Here is a 22563-nt window from a genome sequence, read left to right as displayed (position 1 = left end):
TGTATTAAAATGATAAACCTGGTATATCAAAAGCCTAATGGGATACGGATGATCCATAATTTATATTGAACTAAACTATTTCTGTCTACCTACATTACTGCTATAAGCACTCAGAGAGATCACACATGTAGAAAGATTTTTGCCTTTCATGAAATTTCTTTTTGAACCTAAAGAATTCGCCTTTCATGAAATTTCTTTTTGAACCACAACCTTACTGATGCATGAGTTCAAACACGTTTCTGTCACCCTCTCACGCAAGGAGTAATTCATCAATCATTTATAGAGTACCTGCTATACCCTGTTTGGAAGCTACAGATCTACCAGTAGCTGGGACTGACAGTCCCTACCTTCAATAAAATTACAGTCTAGTGAGACAGACAGTCAATAAGCGAGCAAAGACATTTGCGTTCCTGCATAAACAGGACACTACAACAAAATAGGCAATTAGCAGTCACACCAGGCCCAAAGCTCACAGTCTCAGATAATAGGTATTTTCTCCTGGGAAGACTTGAAAGTCCCAAAGGTTTGTTTCAAATAGAAATCGGAAAGCCCCAGGGACCATATATCACCATAACCTTTTCTTTCTAAGGAACCATAACCGTAACTTTCTAAGGAAGTTAGACCGAAGTATGGATAGCAGGCTATTGTGGGGAGAGGAAGGCCAACAGAGTCGGCCAACAGCCGGGTGACTTCACACAGAAGTGAACAAGGGAAAATGGACCGGGGCATTCCTCAGTTCCGAGATGACCAGGAATATCGAGGCTCATTAGGACCAGCAATTTCTAAGAGTACCCCTTTACTGAGTGCCCACAAGGTGCCAGGCACAGTGTTGTGTTCCACATTCATAATCTCACTGAAGCCTCCAGGCAGCAACTGGAGTCTCATTAGGTGTTGAGCTGCATTTCACTGACCTGTAACTTCCACTACAAAGATCAGAAAGAGAGAAAGAGGGTCAGGCGCGGTGGCTCACGCCTGTAATCCCAGCACTTTGGGAGGCCGAGGCAGGCAGATCACAAGATCAGGAGTTTGAGACCAGCCTGGCCAACATGGTAAAACCCCATCTCCATTAAAAATACAAAAATCAGCCGGGTGTGGTTGCGGACGCCTGTAGTCCCAGCTACTCGCGAGGCTGAGGCAGGAGAATTGCTTAAACCCAGGAGGCGGAGGTTGCAGTGAGCTGAGATCATGCCACTGCACTCCAGCCTGGGCAACAGAGCAAGACTCTGTCTCAGAAAAAGAAAAAAAAAAAAAAAGAGAGAGAAAGAGCATGATTTAAATAGTGCAGCCAGTTCCGTTCACTATCTGTTCGAGAATAAGCATGTGGTGGTGGCACCTAGGACTTCGCTATTCACCAGGTTGGTCTTGACTCCCTCGTGCCTCTTTCCACTAAGTGTGAGTAAAGTGTCTTTCATACCGCACAGTCCCTAACACAAGCGAATTCTCATCTAATGTTCAAACAAGAAAGCCCAGCTGTGCGGATTAGTTTATTTATTGAAAGGCAGCGTGTTAGTTTCTGAAATGGCTCCTTACCAAAGGATTTTCAAACTAACTGTGATTTTTGGCTAAAGTGATTTTCACCCTTAGAATATTATTATCTGATAAGGTATGACTGCACTCTATCCTCAATTACCTAAAGGGAAGCTGAGTGTTTATGAAGATTCACTTAAGGTTATACAACTAGCAAGTGGCAGAGTTAGGGTCTAAGCCCAGATCCCTTTTCTCCAATCATTTTTCTTAACCACGTCTTATAGCCTCCTCTATGTGTGCTAGTCATCCAAACTCTTAAGATGACAGTACGGGAGAGTGGAAAGAACATTAAGGCAGGAGTGAGCAGACTGGGGTTCTAATTCCACTCCTGCCACTAATCGGCTGTGTTACTTTGGACAAGTCATGTAGCCCCTGTGGCTGCCTAGCTAGGCTGCAGCTTACAGCCTGATCCTACTCAGCAGTTGCTCTAGGTTCCCCAATTAGTATGATGGGGTAGAGCCAGAGAGAAGGGAGACTAGAATCAGTAGCTACAAGTTTAAATGGGTATAAGGACCTAGCAATGTAAATGAGTCAATGACTGAAATGAACTGGGTGGGCACCACAGCCAACTATAGAGTGCCAGGGGAACATATGCCCAGAATATTTCTAAGACTGCTGATTTTTCCAAAAGAAACTAGCACTCTGGATTTTTAAATGTTGGCAACCAACTCAAAATTGTTTCACACACTATGAGATTAAATAAAGCATGGTGGACTTCATTCAGCATGGGCTGTCGCTTTGCCACTTAGATTCAGCTAAGTGATCTCAAAGCTCTATTCCAATATCCAGAAAGACCTAGAAAGAGTACAGAGCCTCCCAGGTCATGAGGGGTAAGCGCTGACTGCCATCAAAATCAAGATCTCTTTACAAACACAGGGAAGCTGAGGGGCATCTTGACTCCTAGGGCAGTAAGTATGAATGTGGTCATGAGGAGCCCACTCAGTGAAAAGAGAAGGGAAGATGCTCTCCAGTTCCACAGGAAAGGCCAAGACTGGCCTGTGACCTCCAAAGAGAAAAAACTGGGAACTCTCAAAGGCTGTCAGGCCCATTTGGCTGACAGTCCAAGCTATGGCTTAAAGCAGGCTGACCTGACCTCATGCATAAGGGCTTAAGCCAGGGAGAGCAAATAGGTTTCATTTAAAACAGAAACTTCAATCAACTGGAAATGGCTGCCTAGAGTAGTGTGCTGAGGGCTCTGACTACTGTGTGAATATGTGCTGTGAACCAACCAATTAGCCATGACTGCCAGGGACACAGGAAGGGGCACTGGCAGCACACATTCCATGTATTTGTCACCCCTGGCTTAAACTCCCATTGGCAATGAATCAGCTTCAGCTTCCAGCAGATAGCCTTGCCAGGCAGAGGAAGACTAAAGCTCCTGCCCTGGAAATCCACTGGCAATAGAAGTCTTCAAGGCTGGAATAGCAAAGTTTACCCTGCATGGTCTTCATTCACACATACATCAAGTATTTACTGCTTTACATCAAGTGTTTACTGCTCTAGACTGGGCAATGGGGAAACAGAGGTGACTGAGACACTGTTCCTGTCCTGGAGATGTTCACAGTCTAGTGGAAGAGACACACACGTCACAGATAATTATGATCAAATGCGGTAATAGGAGAAGTTACGGGAGCTGAAGGTTGGGGGTGACTTAATTTGCTTAAGAGAATTGAGCAAAGTAAGAGTTGAATTTTTTTTAAGTTAAAGTAGTTCTCTTGGCAAAGAAGGTGAAGGTCAAGGAGAGAATATTCTAAGCTGAGAGAACAGCATATATAATGATGGAAAACCAAATGGCCTACCCAGGAAACGAGGAAAACCTTGACAGCCCTGGAGTGTGAGGTGCATGAAGATTAGGCTGCAAAAGGAGTTTATGAAGGACAAGGTGTTTGGACTTTACAGGTGATGGGAGCCAATGAAGGTTCTCAAGCAGAAGGCATAAGCAGATTTGTAGGTGAAGCAGATCACACTAGGTGGTGCAATGTGTGTGTTCATGCTGGGAAACTGAAAAGGCTTCTGCAAAAACCCTACAAGAAAGAGGCCGACTGAAAAGATATTAAAGAAATTAAAGATCAGAAGATCCTTGGACGTGGAAGAACGCAAGAGGAATCAGTGGGTAAGTAGGTAGGTAAGTAGGTAAATGGGATGATCGTGCCACTGACTTCCATAAGACATAAGGAAAGAAGTGCAGGTTTGGGGCAGAACACAATAGCCAGTGCCATCCACGGTGTTCCAGAGGTAACAATCACTAGGGAGGTAACAAATTAGATATGCTTGTTCTAGATGGGAAGTTAGAGACTGAAACACTATTTTGAAGGTCTGGCTTCAAGCTCAGGCCCTCTTCACTTCTTGCCAGGGCCCCAGACCCTCTATCCTTTCCTCTGTGGTCTCCAGACCTTTCTATGACTCTCCCACCTCCAAAACCTCCCTCAACCCCCTCACCTTCAGATCCTTCTAAGGCCCTCCTCATTCCCAGGGCCCTCTATCGCCTCCTCATCCCCGACCCCTGTATGACCCTTCCCATCTCCGGCCTCTACATCCTCTGACCGTCCCTCACCCTCCACCCCCACATATAAGCTTCTTTCTCCCCTCTCACCTTCCCCAGCCCCCTGTGTCACCACCACCTCTTAAGTCTCCAGCCCAGAGCCTGCGTCTCAGCTGCCCCCGCCCCGCCACCCGGACTCACCCACCGAGACACCCACTTCACAACAGGGCGGAAGTGCTCCCGGGCTCGTGCAGGGAATGCTGGGACGCGGAGTCCGAGCGGCGCCACCCTGGGAATGGAACGTCCAAGACCACAATTCCCAGAAGGAACCGCGCGAGCGCCGGGGAGCGGCCTCCTCCGTTTGCTGCCTTTCAGACGTCTTCAGCCAATAGGTATGTCATCTTCTCACGGACCCTGGCACTGGAACAAATCGGAACGGGCGCGACCCATGGGGGCGGGACCTGTTGCAATCCCGGCCTTTTCCATAGGCTCCCGAATAACAGCACCGCCCAATGGGTGGGCACTCGAGCAGAAGGGGTCCCAGTTCTACTGAGGGGTCGAAGTGAGAGCCTCAGACCCTGAAAGATCAAAGCAGACACAATAAAAAATAAGAAGAGAGAGTGACTAGAGGAGACCAGCCCGATAGGCAGGAGAGAACTGGACAGTTGTAGCTTTAATTTCCAGCTTACAGCTAAGCTGTGTGACTTTGGAAGAATTCTGAACATCGTTCTCTTCACCCATAAAATGTGGGTAGTAATGGCATCCATGTCACAGAGTTTTGTGAACCTTCAATGAGATAATACACCTAAAACGATTAGCTCAGGGACTGGCTCCTAATAATGCACAGCGATTGTTAGCTATTATTATGTAAATCAGTTAATACAGAGCTTGGCGCTTCGTAGGTGTTGGAAGAATGTTAATCATTATTACAGAATAATCCTCATATAAATGCGGGTGCTCTACCACTGTGAATACTTTGGGGCATGAACAATCTAATATGGTGTTGAGAATGTGGGCTTTGTAGTCAGATATGGATCCAAATCCCAACTCAACTACTTCCCAGCTGTGTGGCCTTGAACAAATTACTGCCATCTATTTTGTCTTTGGAATTTTCATCTATAAAATGCAAGTAATGTAAGAGAACTTACATCACACGGTGTTGTGAAGGTTAAATGAGACTATTTAGGTAAAAGTCTCTGAAGTCAAGCTGCTTGTGTCTGAAAGTTCTTACTTTCAAAAGAAGGATGCAGGTCTTACCACTCGCGTTGTGAAACCTTGGGCAAATTACTTAGCTTCTTTATGCCTGCATTTTCCCAACTGTAAAATGGGAATGATAATACTTGCCTCTTCCTGAGACGGTTGCTGAGAGGAATAAATGGGAGAAGGTATGTAAAGAGCGTGACACATGTCTGACACACAGAAAGTGTTTAATAATCATTAGCTAGTCCAGGCACGGTGGCTCGTGCCCGTAATCCCAGCCCTCTGGGAGACTGAGGCAGAAGGATCGCTTTAGTCCAGGAGTTTGAGACCAGCCTGGGCAACAAAGTGAGACCTCGTTTCTCTTTTAAAAAATAGAAAATACAATAAAATACAGAATCATTAGCTATTATTATTATTATCAATGGTTATGCGGCTTAGGGAAAATTGACAATACCTAGCATCTGGTAAGGGCTCAGTGCACGTTGGCTAGTGTTAAAATAGGAGAATTCTTAGTTTTAACGACCCAGTTTAAATTCCTTCTCTGTGAAACATGTTCCAACTTATTTGTAGTAATAACTCGTGTGATTTTACTCAGTAAACATAATAACAACCCGTAAATACTCCTTGGTGTTGAAGTCTCACAGTAGCCCTATGAGACTGGTATTGTTTGCTCCGCTTTACAAAGAGGGAATGAGACTTACAGAAATGAAGTGACCTGCTCAAGATCACAGAGCTAATGAGAACCAGGGCTGGGATTTGTCACCCCCTACGCATGTGACTCCAAAGGTCCTACACTGCATGAGGAAGAGACCATATGTGGAAGTAGGAGGGTTTGAGATGGGGAGGGACAGTGCAACAGTGTGGGGTGCCAAGGGAGCCAGAAACATTTGAGAGAGTGTCAGGATCTGAAGCTGGAGAGGCAGCTTTGCAGGGTCAGGTAAGGACGTGTCCACTTCAGCATTATCCGCCCTAAGAGGAAGAAGGGAGGCGACTGTGCAGAGAGAGGAGAGGACATCATTAGGACACAAGAGGGCGCGCCTCGCCCTAAATCCAGCCTCAAATTATTCTGTGGTTTCCCATAGCCTTTGTCTAATTAAAGCCTGGCATTCTACAGAAGAGGAAAACTAAGGAAGGCCTCAAGAGGCCAACTGCCCTTTAGCGCCACGTAGAAATAAGCAACAGAGCCTGAACCTGTTCCAGGTTCTCTCTGGAAACCCATCAGGATTTGGTTTGCAAGCGTTCTGTCTGCATTTGTCTACCAGGACTCTCTGATTTGGGCAGACACTAGGCTCTAAGGATGCAGAGATGAAGCAAACCTGGTCTCTGATCCCAGGGCCTGATCTCTAAACTTTCCGAATAGAGCACTCCCATGAGTGAAGCCTTTTTGAGTTTTTGAGTTGAGCACACACTCCCAACATATGTGTATTTATTTACTTATAAATGACGTGCCTGTAATAGCTAACTTTCCTTGAACATTTGCAATGCACTATTAGGTCCTGCTCTCAGTGCTTCGTACGTATTAACTCATTTAATACATCCAAAACCCTTTGAGGGAGAGTCTAATACTATCCCATATTACAGAAAAGGAAACTATGGTATAGAGAAGTTAAATAACAAGCTAAAGGCACATGGCTAAAAAAGCAGGCAGTCTAGCTTCAGAATAAGGTAAGATTTAAAAATAAAATAGAAATAGAAGTTATAACAGTTTCTTTGCAACCCTAGTGTGATTATCTTGTGCACTCAACCTTGGAGACCACTGCTTCTATTGCTTTCAGACCTGTGATTAGTCCTTTGAGAAAGGGAGGTGCAGGAAATTGTCAGAGCCCAGAGGCAACAGTTATCTAGGCTGGGAGATCAGGAAAGGCTTCTGAAGAAAGTGATGGCTGAACTGCATCTTAAATAATACTTACGAGTTCCCCAGGGAAAAGGTATTTTTCAGTGCAAGAACAGCATATGCCATGGCCCAGAGACAAAAGGTGTGATGGTGTCCTGGGACCTGCAGGTAGTCTAGCATAGCTGGAGTACAGAGTGACAAGGGGGTAGGCTCCTCCTCCCAGTGTTGCTGTGAGGCTTAACTGGAGATAGATGGGAACGGGCCTTCATGTTTTTATTGAGGGAGCAGGCAATCAGTCTGCTGTCTCCTGGGCAGCATCCCAGCTTTTTGATCCTTAGCTGCCAATCCCTCTATGACCCAGATGGCAAAAGTGGTCCCTTGGCCCCTTGAAGATCTGGTTGAACTTGACCTGGACCCCATTCCACAGCTTAGGACTGGCCAAAGGCCTCTCTCTTTGCCCTCTCTCTCCGTGAATTTCCAACCTTATTTCCTCTGGACTACAGTTTCTGTGAATCCAACCCTTTCACCTTCTGCCTCATTGTACTCCAGCCTGGACAACAAGAGCAAAACTGCGTCTCAAAAAAAAAAAAAATTCAATCAAGCCAAGCATTTCATGGATTTAGTGCATTTATTAAGGATTTGGAGATCTTGAGATTACATTGCATACCACAAGGCCACCTGCCATCTCCCGGATTTTCTCATTCAGCCTCCAGAGCCTTCCCAAGTCCTATGTTCCCATTTGATTCTCCCTTGCACACACAGTAGACCCACCTTCTACTGAAAACTGAGTTCAGTCTCACAGCCCACACATACTCACTATCTCCCTGCCAAGCTGGCTTGCTTTTCTTACCCCGCCTTCCAACACACATTCACCCATTCTACCCTACCCCAGGCTGCTCCAGCCTGCTCCCTAACCAAGCCCAGAAGTCATTCTTTCTTTCATCTTCCTTGGGCCACATGCAATAGTCTCTTCGGCGGAGCAACCAGGCCAATCTATGGTAGCAGAGGAGCTAGTGGCGTAAGATGGGCTCCATGAAGACCAGCAGTAGCCCTGGGGGAGCAGGGGGCAGCCAGCAGAAAGGAGGTGGCCAGGAGGAGCTCCAGGCGTCAGCAGGGGGTGTGCAGGGCCTGGTGACTCAGCACACACAGCGTGACCCAGCTGCCCACCATGCTGTCTGCTCCACTGTTGGCTACATCCTTGCCTGGCTCAAAATCCCACTCAGGGAGGCAGAGTGGCAGCCCCCGGCCAGCTGCAGGGCAGCCTTCTGTAGAGCAGGCAGCAGCTCCTGCACCATCCAGCCCTGGTTTTGCCTGCAGTGGGACACAAACACGTCATAGAGGAACCTCTTGCCTTTACCCTTCTGACTTCTCAGACTCTGGAACCAAACCCTGAGCAAGCCCTGGAGTTAGAGGATCCAGGAGTTCCTGGCTTCCTTTAGGAAGGGCAAGGAGACCAGCAGAAGCAGCAGGGCAGAGCTGACCAAAAAGAGCTCCAACCCCAAAGTCTTGGGGCAGTGGCTCCAGAGAAAAGGGAAAAAGAGATTCTTTGAGTGGCCCCCAGCTTCTGAATGGCACAGCTGCTGTGATACTATGTGCATGTATGTTCTGGGGGACTGCTAAAGCCAGGGCCCCACCCAGGCATTGGCACACTGGCAGGCGAAGGATGAAATCAGAATATAGATGTACTGGGGCATCCGAGGACTGTGCTCCTGGCGGCTGTCATCCAGCATGAGGTCTTTCTCCCTGTCTAGTACTAAGACCCGGAAACTGCCTAGGCACCCCAAAGCAGCAGCAGACAGTGTCTCCAACCCTGTTTGGGACAGCTGCAGCACATCACGCCTGGGCAACTCACCCACCAGCTCCTCAAGCCGCACTGCGCGGGGGCATGCTTCAGACTGCAGTGCCTGCGGCTTCAGCTACTGTAGGCTGGGCAGTCCCGTGATGCAGCAGGGCCTAGGGCTATGCCCGTTTCCCCATCCTTCAAGGACTTGAGCCTGGGGAGCTGCCAGAGGAAGAAGCTGGAGGTGTCCTGGGAACAGAGGGACTCCAAGCTACTGCCAAGCAGGGAGAGTTGATGAAGGGCAGGGAAGATCTTGGAGATATTCTGGGTCTCTAGCTGCAGTCCCCAGCCCTTTAAAGTCAGGATCTGCAAGCCTGGAAAGACATTAGGAGACAACCTCCAATGCTTCATGCCTGAAACTGCATGGAGCTCCAAGCTAGTCTGTCTTGTGAGCAGGGAAAATGCTACTCCAGCAGGGCCAAAGGGAAACTATTCTCAAGCTGTGCAGACTTTCTGGGCCCCGGAAGTCCCAGGTTGGGCTCAGCACCGTGTGAGTACCTACCAGGTTTAGGGTGGTCAGTGTAGGCAGAGGAGCCAGCCAGCCCTCACCCAGGGTTACCAGTGGATTACTGTCCAAGTTCAAGGTCTGTAGCCTCTGTAGGCCCTGGAATACCTGGCCTTTCAAGCAAACCAGTTGGTTCCCTTGAAGTAGCAGCTCCCGCAGGTGGGGCAAACAGGAGAAGATGACTGGGGACAGGGTACACAGCCTATTCTTGGACAGATCCAGGGCCCACAATCCTGACACAAACCTTGTCTCATTCATACACAACATGGCGCTCCTCAGTTGGTTGTTGGCCAGGTTCAGTCTCTGAAGCCTGGGCATGGCAGCCAGGAAACCTCGTGGTAACTCAGTCAGGCCATTGCTCTGAAGACCCGAGCACTTCAGGCTGTGACAGGAAGCCAGGCCTTCCAGGGCTATGTGCCCTGTCCGATTAATCCCCAAATTCAGCTCCTGAAGCTTAAAATGGTCAACCGTCCTGGCAGGCAGCTCAGCCATGTCAGTGAGAGTCACAGAGAATCCAATCTCTGCAGCCCCAGTCCCGCCAGTGCAACTGCCTTCATCTTTGTGTGGTCCAGATTCAGAGTCCCCAGCTTGAGGGCCTGGAGGGCTCCAGGACTGGCCAGCTTCAGCCTACTATTGAATGACAGGTCCAACATGTCCAAGGCCCAGGTATCCCCAGAGGAGGGGCCATGCAGCAGATCTGGGAAGATATCAGCCAGCACCCCCACATTCTGAAGGAAATTATACCTGATCGACAGCCATCACAGACTGGGAGGCAACCAGACACCCAAGTTCCCATCCAGGCAGGGACCCAAGAAAGCAAGGTCCTGGAGGGATCTCAGGTCACCAAAGGCATCAGCGGTAGGAAGATGAATCCTCCTGTGGTGGGAACTATGAAAGAGATCATGCAGCTGCCCCAACCCCCAGAGAGCTCCTGGCAGGAGCCGGGTGAGACGCAGATTCCACCCCAGGACCCTGAGCCCAGGAAAGCCAGAGAAGGCATCCTGAGGCAGAGCAGAAGTGGACCCAGATTGACAGAGACCCTCCACGTTCTGCCGCACAGTTTCCAAGGCCCGCACCAAGTTGATCACTGAGAGGCATGCGGTGAGAAAGGGCAGGCTGGAGTCCAAGAGGCAAATCAGGAAGACGTGGGAGACCAGAGGCAGCCAGGAGCCTTCAGTCACGAGGCTATTGGAGATGGTCCAGCCTGTGGTCAGAGGAAGGGACAGGTGCAGACCAGGCAACAGCAAGTGCCTCTCCATCTCAGCACCAAGTCTAATCCACAGAGAAGCAGAATCAGAACCCCACTCTATCCCCTTCCCTTTTCCAGGCCCTATCCTCCCCCTCCAAAATACACATACACGATACTCACAACAGTGAAAAGATACACAGCCCCCAGTGTGCCACAGTCAGAGGACCAACGGTAGAACTGCTAGGGAGCTGAATGGAAGAGTGGGACAAGGAGATACTTATAGCTGAGGCTCCAAGGATCAGGAAAAAGAAGAAGCAGACTAATGGTGAGATGGGGTCCAGGTCTCGCTTCTCTGTTTTAAGGAAGCGAGCAGGCTGGGCGAGGTGGCACACGCCTGTAATCCCAGCACTTTGGGAGGCCAAGGCGGGCAGATCACCTGAGGTCAGGAGTTCGAGACCAGCCTGGCCAACATGGTGAAACTGCATCTCTACTAAAAATACAAAAATTAGCCAGGCGTGGTGGCAGGCTCCTGTAGTCCCAGCTACTCGGGAGGCTGAGGCAGGAGAATCGCTTGAACCCAGGAGGCAGAGGTTGCATAAGCAGAGACTGCGTCACTGCACTCCAGCCCGGGCAACAAGAGTGAAACTCCATCTGAAAAAAAAAAGGAAGCAAGCACTGTTTCTGAGCACAAGATTTGGGATCACAAGTCTAGGAACCCACTGTGTCATTATTCTGGGCAGGGTACTTCACCTCTCTAAACTTCAGTTTCCTCATCTGTAAAATAAACATATTACTGCCTGCTTCGTAAGATTGCTGCAAATGGCATATGGATGTCAGAATGGGCTTTCACTCCTCATCCCTCATTACTACTTGCTCTCCTGACTCCTAATAGAAAGTAGGAAGAAATCAGGTTTTTTTTTAAAAGCGGAAGTCTTGTAAGCAAAATAATATATCGAAATGTTGCTCTCATGGATATCTTGCAGTGTTCCAAATGGAAGATTCCAAAAAGCCCAAAAAGTCCAAACAGAAGACTATAAGGCTCCATCCCTGCCCCTCCAGGCTGCAGCGAGGAAGGAAGGGCCCCGTATTGGGCCATTCTTTGCATTGGTATAAAGGAATACCGAACCGAAGACTGGGTAATTTATAAAGAGGATTTATTGGCTCATGGCTCTGCGGGCTGTATAAGAAGCATGACACCAGCATCTGTTCAGCTTCTGGTGAGGCCTCAGGAAGCTACATTTTCACAGGCAAAGGGAAAGCAAGAGTGTCACATGGCAACAGTGGGAGCAAGAGAGAGAAAGGAGAGCTGCCATATGCTTTTTGTTAAAACTTTTAAGTTCAGGAATACATGTGCAGGTTTGTCATATAGGCGAACTGGTGTCATGGGGCTTTGATGTACAGATTATTTCATCCCCCAGGTATTAAGCCTAGTACCCATTAGTTATTTTTCCTGATTCTTTCCCTCCTCCCACCACCAACTCCCCACTCAAACCGCCAACCCTCATGTAAGCCCCAGCGTCTGTTGTTTCCCTCTATGGCCACACACTTTTAGAGAACTAGATCTCAGTCAATTCACTCATCACCCAGGGGATGATGCTAAACCATTCATGAGGGGTCTGCCCCCACAATTCAATCACCTCCCAGGGGTGAAAAAAAAAAAAAAAAACCTTGAGATTCTTCAGCCACAGCTATAAAAGCTCCCTAGCTTTTAGGTAAACACCTGAGCTGAGGAGTTATGATACGAGCCTATACAATATGGCTAGAAGCAACCATCCTGCCTCATCGTCCTTGAAATCTTAAAATCTTTGTGGCCCTCAGATTGCTTTACAGCGATGGCCACTCTGCCTCTTAGAGGCTTGCTTTCAAGGGGCACTTCATTCTAGGTGACTAGAAATTTTAACTTGATTCTTTCACCAGCGTATGCTCAATATGTCAGAATCCCACTGTCTGACGCTGGATTTTCACGGCCCTCAGTCCCAACAGGCCCAAATAACCAATTCTCAGATTCCCCCTCTTTTTCTGAGGGTCTCTCGTCAACAACCATTTCTTGTATAAATTTCTACATCAGTCAGGGTTTTGTTGTATGCAACAGAAACTGATTCTAGCTGATTAAAGCAGAAAAGGAACTTGTGAGAAGGATTTTGGGGTATCATGGAATCGTCAGATGCAGGGCAGCCAAAGTGATGGTAAATACCCACTAGTCTGTATGAAACTGACTGAGTTCATGATACATGCCTAGAACTGTGTGGTTGGGGAGAATGCTTCTTACCCACTGCTGATGTTTTCTTCCATGTGAAGGGACATCCATTAGTATAACCTTCTGGCTTGTCTTCACCCCTTCACAACTCCTCTGGGAGGAAGTGGGACTTACATTCTTGATGAGTTTATGGGAGAAGATGGGCATATGTAGCTCCATGTCCTTTGGGAGTACCTTTTATTCTCTTTTATTTTGAGACAGGGTCTTGCTCTGCTGAAGTGCAGTAGTGCAGTCACAGCTCACTGCAGCCTCAAACTCCTGGGCTTAAGCCATCCTTCTGCCTCAGCCTCCAGAGTAGCTGGGATTACAGGCCTGCACCACCATGCCTGGCTAATTTTTGTATTTTTAGTAGAGATGGGGTTTCACCTTGTTGGCCAGGCTGGTCTCAAACTCCTGACCTCAGATGATCCACCTGCCTCAGCTTCCCAAAGTGCTGGGATTACAGGAGTGAGCTACTGTGCCCCGCCTGGCTTTTACTTATTTTAAAGTGAGAAGAGTGAAATTTGCAGTCAAGCAGGAAGGAAGGAAATACTTGAATGGGACTGCCGCATTCTCCTTGTAATGGTAGCCAGGAGATTGATTTGCTTTACCCTAATTTCCCAAGTAAGGGGTGTAGGGAAATGCAGTGCTTGATGGGAAATCCTTTGGGACCCCTGTTCATGTTTCTTTCCTTTCCCCAGTCATACCCTTCAGGGGTCTGAGACTTACAGACGGCCTGAGCCATAAAAGCCCTCTGAGTTCATCTAGTCCAACCTCTTCCTTTTCATATGGGAAAACTGAGGCCCAGACAGAAGAAGGGGATTTTCCAGGGCCAAGCAGAAGGCAGGTGGCAGAGCTGGGATGAGAACCCAGGGTCATAGTCAGGCTGGGTGGGGATGGAGTGTCAGTATAGCAGCAAATAGATCCACCCTCAAACTTAAGAAGCAAAATGTAGCCCTCAGAGCCCAGAAGACCCACCCATAGCCCCCTTGCCCATCGCTCCCCACACACACCCAGAGGACTAGGTTTGCACCATCCCCACCCGAGACTAGCGTGAGAAGTTTACAGAAGGAGGCTGAGGTCAGGTCAATTCTCATGCTGCTGTCTGACCAGGGCTGCCCAGACAGAACTGCTCTGGAAAGAAAGAGAACTGAGAAAGCAGCATTGCAAATACACAAAATAATAAATTGAATGAAATGAAAACAGACATCTTTGCTTTGGTCCGGGCCACCTTCTGGAGGGACCTTTCTCTTTCTGTCTCCATCCACCTGTCTCCCCTCCCTGCAAGCTCAGCGGCTCCTTTCTCCTCACACAGGCCCCGGACCCCCTGTCTCCACCACCCCCTTTTCCATACACTCAGTGCTCCCAAGCCCCACCTAGGTGCTCCTGTCCTCCTGGAGGACAGACTTGTGACCAACCCAAGCGATCACACTTGCTGGGAGTGGTTAACCGGTCAGCAGATATAATCCCTACTCATAACGAGTGTTTAGCAATGTCATTGCATAACCATGTTAGGATTCTAAATAAAAAGAAGAAACTGTTCATCCACAGCTCCACCACCAATTCAAATGGTTTTCACGGGCCTGAGTTCACTTCGGTCCTTGTCCCACCACTAAATATTTTTTTAAAAACTACCATTTTTTGCACCTTCCTATGTGCCAGACAGCCTGATAAGCATTTTTTTTTTTTTTTTTTTTTTTTTTTGAGATGGAGTCTCTCTCTGTCACTCAGGCTCTGGAGCGCAGTGGCACGATCTCAGGTCACTGCAAGCTCCACCTCCCAGATTCACACCATTCTCCTGCCTCAGCCTCCCGAGTAGCTGGGACTACAGGCGCCCGCCACCACGCCTGGCTAATTTTTTTGTATTTTTAGTAGAGACGGGGTTTCACCTTGTTAGCCAGGATGGTCTTGATCTCCTGACCTCGTGATCTGCCTGCCTCGGCCTCCCATGCACTTTTTTTATGTATTTATTTTAATTTTGAAACAGAGTCTCACTCTGTTGCCCAGGCTGGAGTGCAGGGGTGAGATCTCGGCTCACTGCAGCCTCTACCTCCCAGGTTCAAGCAATTCTCCTGCCTCAGCCTCCCGAGTAGCTGGGACTACAGACGTGCACCACCCGGTCTGGCTAATTTTTGTATTTTTTGGTAGAGATGGGGTTTCCACATGTTCAACATGTTGGCCAGGCTGGTCTCGAACTCTTGATCTCAGGTGATACACCCACTTGGCCTCCCAAAATGCTGGGATTACAGATGTAAGCCACCATGCCCAGCCTGATAAGCACTTTAAACAACATAACCAGAAATGTTTTATTTCCCAGAATCCCCTTTTTTGGCTACCCAGAATTCCTTTTACTAATAAAAATAACTGGGCCGGGCGCGGTGGCTCACGCCTGTAATCCCAGCACTTTGGGAGGCCAAGGGGGGCAGATCACGAGGTCAGGAGATTGAGACCATCCTGGCCAACACAGTGAAACCCTGTATCTACTAAAAATACAAAAAATTAGCCGGGCGAGGTGGCGGGCGCCTGTAGTCCCAGCTACTCGGGAGGCTGAGGCAGGAGAATGGCGTGAACCCCGGGGGGCAGAGCCTGCAGTGAGCCGAGATCGCGCCACTGCACTCCAGCCTGGGTGACAGCAAGACTCTGTCTCAAAAAAAAATAAAAATAACTAGCATTTGTTGAGAAGATACTGCGTGCCCCACTACGTTCTCTCCTAATCCTAACCACCCAGTTTTTGTGTGCATCTTCCCCCTCACCCCAGGTCTTCAGATGAAGAACTGCAGCCCAAGGAAGACCAGTGACTGGCTAAAGTCCTCGAGACAGTTTCTTCCTCTGCAAAAAGTGAGAAAATCTCAGTTATGACTTCCCCATTTGGGCATCTAGGGGACAGTTGGGGTTTGACTGCAAATTCCTTTGTTGTCATTGCCTTTGTGACTTTGGTGTTTTCAGATGTAATTCCCAGACAGCCTTGAGGAAAGGGTGTCCTTGTTTCCTGCTATTCCAAACATCATGAGAATAGGCAGAGAAGTCTCAACAAGAGCTGTAGAACAAGGAGATATTTTTATTCATCCACAGAACAAATGGGAATGCAGCCAGGGGCAGCCGGGCAGAACTTTCAGAGATTTCCCTATATATAGACCTGCAGGGAGGCAGCAGCATCAGCCCTTTTGGGGAAGTGAAAGAGGCCAGGCTGAGAGTAACCCGATTACTCTATTGTCTGAGTTGGGGTTCCTTTTCTGTCCAGAAATAGAAATTCAGACTACCCATGCAGAATTTGTTGGGAGGGTGTGTTCACGGAACCCTAAATCAGCTGGGCCTGGAGAAGGACTGAAGCCAGGGAGTGGAGCCATCAGCCAGGCCACAGTTTCACTGTCTCATCTCCACTTCAACCTTCTCTTCTCTCCACAGAAGAGGAACAACAGGTTGAACTAAAGCCAAAAGCCAGCTGAGGTGGGTGCAGAAGCTCCTCTCCTTCCTGATCTAGTCCTACTCATCCCCCACCTCCCATCACCCCCTAGACCTGCCTGACCTCCCTTCCCGTGCTGATGCTCTCCCCACTCCCAGCCCCACTGGGATCCACTGTGGGAGCTCAGAGGGAAGGAGAAGCCAGCTAGGAAATCTCTCTCCATGTGGTTCCTGCTCTATCCTGTGAGCTTGCTGAGATGCTCTGCTTGGGAGTGACGGGGTACTCGATGGTCCTGGGAAGAGAGGCAAAATGTTCTCTCACTCAAGGGAGCGGCAAAGCACACCACTCTTCCATCCTCAAAAAGGGCTCGTAGGTTGGACTCTTAGGAGTCACCTGGTCCTAGTTTCTCAAGATCTTTTGTCCTTTTGGCCTGCAGACTTTATTATTTAGAGTCCCCTCTTTAGATCATGTGAACAAGGCCTGTTAGACATTCACTCTGTTCACTTATTCAGGCCACAGCTATTCTGAGCTGGGCACTTCTCAGGCAAAGGCGGCAGAGTCCCTGCTCCTGGTGGATGGGGATGACAAACCCATAACAAGAGCAGTGACTCAGATGTCTTTTTGTTTCCTCTGCCAGCAGGCCACACTTCCTTTTAACATGTAAACAGCCACCGTCTGAACTCTCCACCTGCAAGACTTCAGGAAATCAGGTCTCCTACCAGGTTCCCATTCCCGAGGATCTCCAAGAATTCTTACAAGTTCCACCAATTCACTGTGGTGTCACTTGTCCCCTCTGTCTGCCCCACTAGACCCTGGTCTGGTTTCTGGCAGAGCCTGCCTCTGGACCTTAACTCCCTCACCTGCTGCTTCTAATTCAACTTTGCCCAAACATGAGCATATTTCCAGGGAACACTAGCCTCCCTTCTCGCCTCTGCATTCTCTCCCTAGGTGATCTCATCCCGTCTCATGGCTTTTAAATACCATCTATTTGCCAATAACTTATAAGTCACTGTCATCAGCACTGACTTTTCCCTGAGCTCCAGACTCATATCCAACTGCCTATTTGTCATCTTCACTTAGAGGTCAAACAAGCAATTCAAAGTTAACTTAGTCAAAGCAAACCCCTGATTTCCAGCCCTGCCGTGTCCATCCCAACCTGCTCCCCTCCAAGTGTCTCCGTATCGGGGGAAGTTTCAGCACACAGCATGACACCATACGCTTAGTTGCTCCATCCACAAACCTGAAACTCATTCCCGATTCCTCTCTTTGCTCATCCCCAGTAGCTAGCCCTGTTGTTGACACCACATCAGGACCTATCCTGAATCTGCCCACATCTGTCCATCTCCATGGCTAGGCTCCTAGGTCACAAGGCCATTATCTCTTGCCTGGATGATGGCAATGGTCTCTTGACTTGTCTCTCTGCTTTCATTCTTGCCTCCTGCAACCCATCCTCCACACAGAATCTCGAGTGAGTTTTTAAAAATATACCGTGGCCAGGCTCAGTGGTTCATGCTGGCAATCCCAGCACTTTGGGAGGCCAAGGCAGGAAGATCACTTGAGGTCAGGAGTTTGAGATCAGCCTGGCCAACATGGTAAAACCCCGTCTCTACTAAAAATACAAAAAAAAAAAAAATTAGCCGGGCGTGCTGGCAGGTGCCTGTAATCCCAGCTACTTGGGAGGCTGAGACATGAGAATTGCTTGAACCTGGGAGGCAGAGGGTGAAGTGAGCCAAGATCGCACCACTGCACTCCAGCCTGGGAGACAAAGCGAGACTCTGTCTCAAAAAAGAAAGAAATTAATAAATATAAATATAAACCATATCACAGCACTCTCTTGCTTAAGCCCTTCAATGGCTTCCCATCACATTTATATTTTTTTTTTCTCTGACCTACGATGCCTTACCTGAGCTGGTTCTTGCCCACCATTGAATACCAACCATGCAACTCCCCCCATCTCTCTCTCTCTCTCTTTCCCAACACACTTCGCCTTCTCTCTGCTGATCAGAAGGGCCACGCCCACCTCCACCTAAGGGCTTTTGCAATAGCTGTTCTCTTTCCCTGGTAAGCTCTGCCCACCTGTGATGGGTTTTTGTTTTTGTATTCTGGAAGGTTGGTTGTTTGTAGATGTGTCTGTGTGTGTGCGTGCGTGTGTGTGTGTGTGTGTGTCTGTTTTTACTAACCATGAGTTAATGCTACAAGACTGATGGTTTTAAATATGAGTCACCACGTTAGGAACTTTTGCCTGAGACAAAACAATACTCCCAGGACATGGAGAGGCTCTGTTCTCCCACCCTATTTTCTTAGCAGATAGCATGACTTTGAACCTAAAACAAAACAGAACTCTTTGAAGTCTTTCCAACAATGAAAAGACATAACTTGGTAATAATAACAATAATATGAAAACAAAATAGAATTTAAGACAAATCATTAAGTGATTAAAGAGGATCATGTGGAAATAATAAAAGCTCTATTACTAGAGCCACAAAACACACACATCAAAGCTTTTAGAACTATAAGGAGAAGGTGACAGAAGCACAACTGTAGTTTTTATTTATTCACCCAACAATGTGCCAGGCACTGTGCTAGGTGGTGGGGAATAAGCAGTGAACAAAACATCTAAAATTCCTGAGATTGTGGAGCTTACTTTTAATGGGAGAAAACAGACAATTTTTAAAGTAAATATACAATATATAATATAATCATGAGTTATATGGTGAAAAATAAAGCAATGGGCCGGGCGCGGTGGCTCACGCCTGTAATCCCAGCACTTTGGGAGGCTGAGGCGGGGGGATCATGAGGTCAGGAGATCGAGACCATCCTGGCTAACACAGTGAAACCCCGTCTCTTCTAATAATACAAAAAATTAGCCGGGCGTGGTGGCGGGCGCCTGTAGTCCCAGCTACTGGGGAGGCTGAGGCAGGAGAATGGCGAGAACCTGGGAGGCAGAGCTTTCAGTGAGCCGAGATTGTGCCACTGCACTCCAGCCTGGGCAATGGAGCAAGACTCCATCTCAAAAAAAAAAAGAAAGAAAAATAAAGCAATGAAGGTGGATGGGGAGAAACAAGGGTAGGAATCAAGTTAGAATTTTAAGTAACGTGTCTAAGAAGACCTCTCTAATGAGGTGACATTTGAACAGAAGCTTGAAGAATGGACAGGGAGCCACCCAGCTCTCTGGCAGGGGAAGCAGCAAGTGGAAAGGCCCTAAGGTGGCAGGTGGAAGCCGGGAGGCCAGGGCGGCTAAAGTGGAATGAGCCAGAAGAGGGATAGCAGATGAAGTCAGAGACATCTGCAGGGCATAGCCACTCAGGGTGGGGCCTGTAGACTGTTGTCAGGACTCTGGCTTTTATTCTGTATGAGATATGGGGTCATTAGAGGGTTTTCATCAGAGGAGTGACAGAAGCCTGTTTATACTTTCAAAGAATCATTCAGGCTGCTAGGATAAGAGCAGAATCGCTGGGGATAGTGGTGGTTGCATGAGGACAGAAGCAGAGGGGTAAGTGAGGAATTGTTGCAATAATTCAGGTGTGAGATAATGTGGGCTTGAACCCTGGTGATAGACTTGGGATTAAGGGGTTAATACATGGTTAAATTCTGGATATATTGTGAAGACGGAACTGACAGCACTGGCTGATGGGTTGGACGTGGGATGTGAGGAAAGAGAAGTCAAGGATGATGCCAAGACTGTGGGAGAACAGATTTAGAAGAATTAGTTCAACTTTTAAAGTACTCAGTTTAAAATGACTGTTATAGGCCAGGCATGGTGCCTCATGCCTATGATCCCAGCATCTTGTGAGGCCAAGCTAGGTAAATTGCTTGAGCCCAGGAGTTTGACATTAGCCTGAGTAACATGGTGAAATTGCATCTCTACAAAAACATATAAAAATTTGCTGGGCATGGTAGCACATGCCTGTAGTCCCAGCTACTCAGGAGGCTGAGGTGGGAGAATCACTTAAGCCCAGGAGATAGAGGCTGCAGTGAGCTGTGATTACACCATTGCCCTCCAGCCTGGGTGACAGAGCAAGACCCTCAAAATAAATAAAACAAAACAAAACAAAATGACTATTATATACCAAGTGGCTGTGTCAAATGATGCAAAGTGCTGGCATAGGAGGCACTTGATACCTGTGTGCACGTGTGTGTATGTGTATACATGTATGTGGCACATTTCATGTGTGCATGTATGTATGTATGTTATGGTTAGAACTACATCCACCTCTTGGTGGCTGTGTGATCTTGGTGAGTCACCCAGCCTCTCTGGAATACAGAGATAACAGAGCCTACTTCACAGGGCATGGCGGTTTTAAAACATGTCCACAATTTTTTTATTTTCCCCTTAAAAACTGTGGTGTCCAATTCCTCTCCCTTTGCATACAAGCAGGCCTTAGTGACTGGCTGCTAATGAGTAGAATGCGGCAGAGGTGGTACAAAAAGGCTTCCAAGGCCAACTTCCAAGGCCAACTTAGAAAACTTCCTCCTGGCTCTCACTCTGAGGACACTCACCCTGGGAACCCAGCCACTATGTTGTGAAAAAGCCCAGGCCACAAGGAGAGGGCACATGGAAGTGTTCTATCTCACAGCCCCAGCTAAGTTTCCGGCATCCACTGCCAGACTTGTGATTGACAGCCCTCAGGTGATTCCAGTTGTCCCAGCAAACGCCAAATGGAGCAGACATGAAATGTTCCTGCCGAGTCCTGCCCAGGTTACAGGTCTGAGGGCAAATGGATGTTGCTGTTTTGGGTTGGTGTGTTATACAGCAGTAGGGAGTTGGAACACTGGGAAATTGCTAAAGCGTTTTGTACACTGGAAAGCCAGCTACAGAAATGGATCATTAGGTGGTAGACATCCTGAGCTACTCACTAGTGACTCCAGTTAAGTCTTGCGGAGCAGAATGTCATCTCAGGCCAGGCTCTGACTCCTTCCAGCACCAGGTGGCACTACAGTCACGTCTGGCCCCTTATTTCCTCTTGTCTTCTGTCAGGTCCTCACGTGCATCTCTCGCTACCACAGCGTTGAACTTCTTCAACGTGCTGCACCCAGCTACGCCTCTGTCTTTTCTCATACTGTTCCTTCTGTCTAAACCACTTTTTCCCCCCTGGCCCCCCGGAACCTCAATTCCCAGGCACCTCCTTCCCTGTCCTCTGGGCCTCACTTCACCCAGTCTCATCTAAAACAGGATCCAAAACCTTCTTGTGGGAAGAGCTTCCTTCCACTTCCCCAAAGGCTTGAGATGTGGGGTGAGGGGGAGAGCACTTCCCAGAAATATGCGGAGCACAGTGACTTTGAGCACTGAAGTCCCAGAAGATGGGAGAAGGAGGAGGAGAGGTGCTACCTCCAGTGGCTGATGGAGAGGGAGGAGAGGGCAGGAGGGGTCGGGACAATCTGTGGGAGTTCGTGAAAGCAATTTTCAGTAATCAGATCATCTCCAGCCCCCTGGAAAGTGTTCCCACCAAGTTTTGTTTTTTGTTGCGCATGTGTGTGTGTGTGTGTGTGTGTGTGTGTGTGTGTGTGTGTGTTTGTTTTGAGACGGAATCTCACTCTATCATCCAGTCTGGAGTGCAGTGGTGCGATCTCGGCTCACTGCAACCTCCGCCTCCTGGGTTCAAGTGATTCTCGTGCCTTAGCCTCCCAAATAGCTGGGATAACAGGTACCTGCCACCATGGCTGGCTAATTTCTGTATTTTTTTTTTTTTTTTGGTAGAGACGTGGTTTCACCATGTTGGCCAGGCTGGTCTCGAACTCCTGACCTCAAGTGATCCACCCGCCTTGGTCTCCCAAAGGGCTGCAATTATAGGCATGAGTCACCACGCCCAGACCCCGCCAAGTTTATCCCAGGGCATGTCTCACTTATGCTGAAAGCAAGCCCATTCCCACAGTAGCCCTGCTGCCTTGCGGACCCCCAGGGTCTCTCCACACTCCTCTACGGAGCTTATCCACCCTTCTGAGCCTGATTTCACACAGCTGCTCCTTCCAGGCACAGCTGCTCTCTGCAGATGCCTGCAGCCATGCCGCCAGGGAGCCCAGGCAGTGTGCTGCTCACACTCGGCTGCTGGGCAGGGCATGCACAGCTGCCACTTCCTGCTGCTCCATGGGGTGCCTGGTCCTTCACCTGCCAGGCCTCACAGCTCTCCGAGCCCCCAAGATGGTGCGTAATGCCAGGAAGCAGAACAGGGGAGAATGGCTCTGCATTTGTTTTCCAGGGATGCTGCAACAAAGTTCCACTCCCTGGGTGGCTTAAACAGCAGAAACGTATTCTCTCACAGTTTGGAAGGCTGGAAGTTTGAGACCAGGGTGTCAGAAGGGTCGGTTCCTTCTGGAGGCTGTGTGGAAAGGCTCTGTTCCAGGCCTCT

General features: G+C 48.5%; 2 protein-coding genes across 7 annotated transcripts in view; one reads left to right on the top strand and one right to left on the bottom strand.

Moving 5' to 3' along the window:
* The window catches only part of ZSCAN20 (zinc finger and SCAN domain containing 20), a 32680-nt gene extending 28422 nt beyond the window's left edge, over positions 1-4258 (bottom strand). For 3 of the 4 annotated variants that reach the window (XM_058443458.1, XM_032160168.2, XM_058443460.1), the window contains exon 1: positions 4211-4258. The gene's annotated coding sequence lies outside the window, so the exon portion shown is untranslated. Of the gene's footprint in view, positions 1-4120; positions 4183-4210 lie in introns of those variants that run through there. The other variant, XM_032160167.2, reaches the window with a different exon arrangement.
* The window catches only part of PHC2 (polyhomeotic homolog 2), a 154945-nt gene continuing 136601 nt past the window's right edge, over positions 4220-22563 (top strand). For all 3 annotated transcript variants that reach the window (XM_032160170.2, XM_032160169.2, XM_058443461.1), the window contains exons 1-2: positions 4220-4401; positions 15572-15651. In XM_032160170.2, the coding sequence (XP_032016061.1) occupies positions 4305-4401; positions 15572-15651 (177 nt within the window). In that variant the 5' untranslated portion in view covers positions 4220-4304. The remainder of the gene's footprint in view (positions 4402-15571; positions 15652-22563) is intronic.

Source organism: Hylobates moloch, unplaced genomic scaffold, assembly GCF_009828535.3.
Source record: "Hylobates moloch isolate HMO894 unplaced genomic scaffold, HMol_V3 SCAFFOLD_8, whole genome shotgun sequence".
NCBI lineage: Eukaryota > Metazoa > Chordata > Mammalia > Primates > Hylobatidae > Hylobates > Hylobates moloch.
This window is presented reverse-complemented; position numbering and strand designations above follow the sequence as displayed.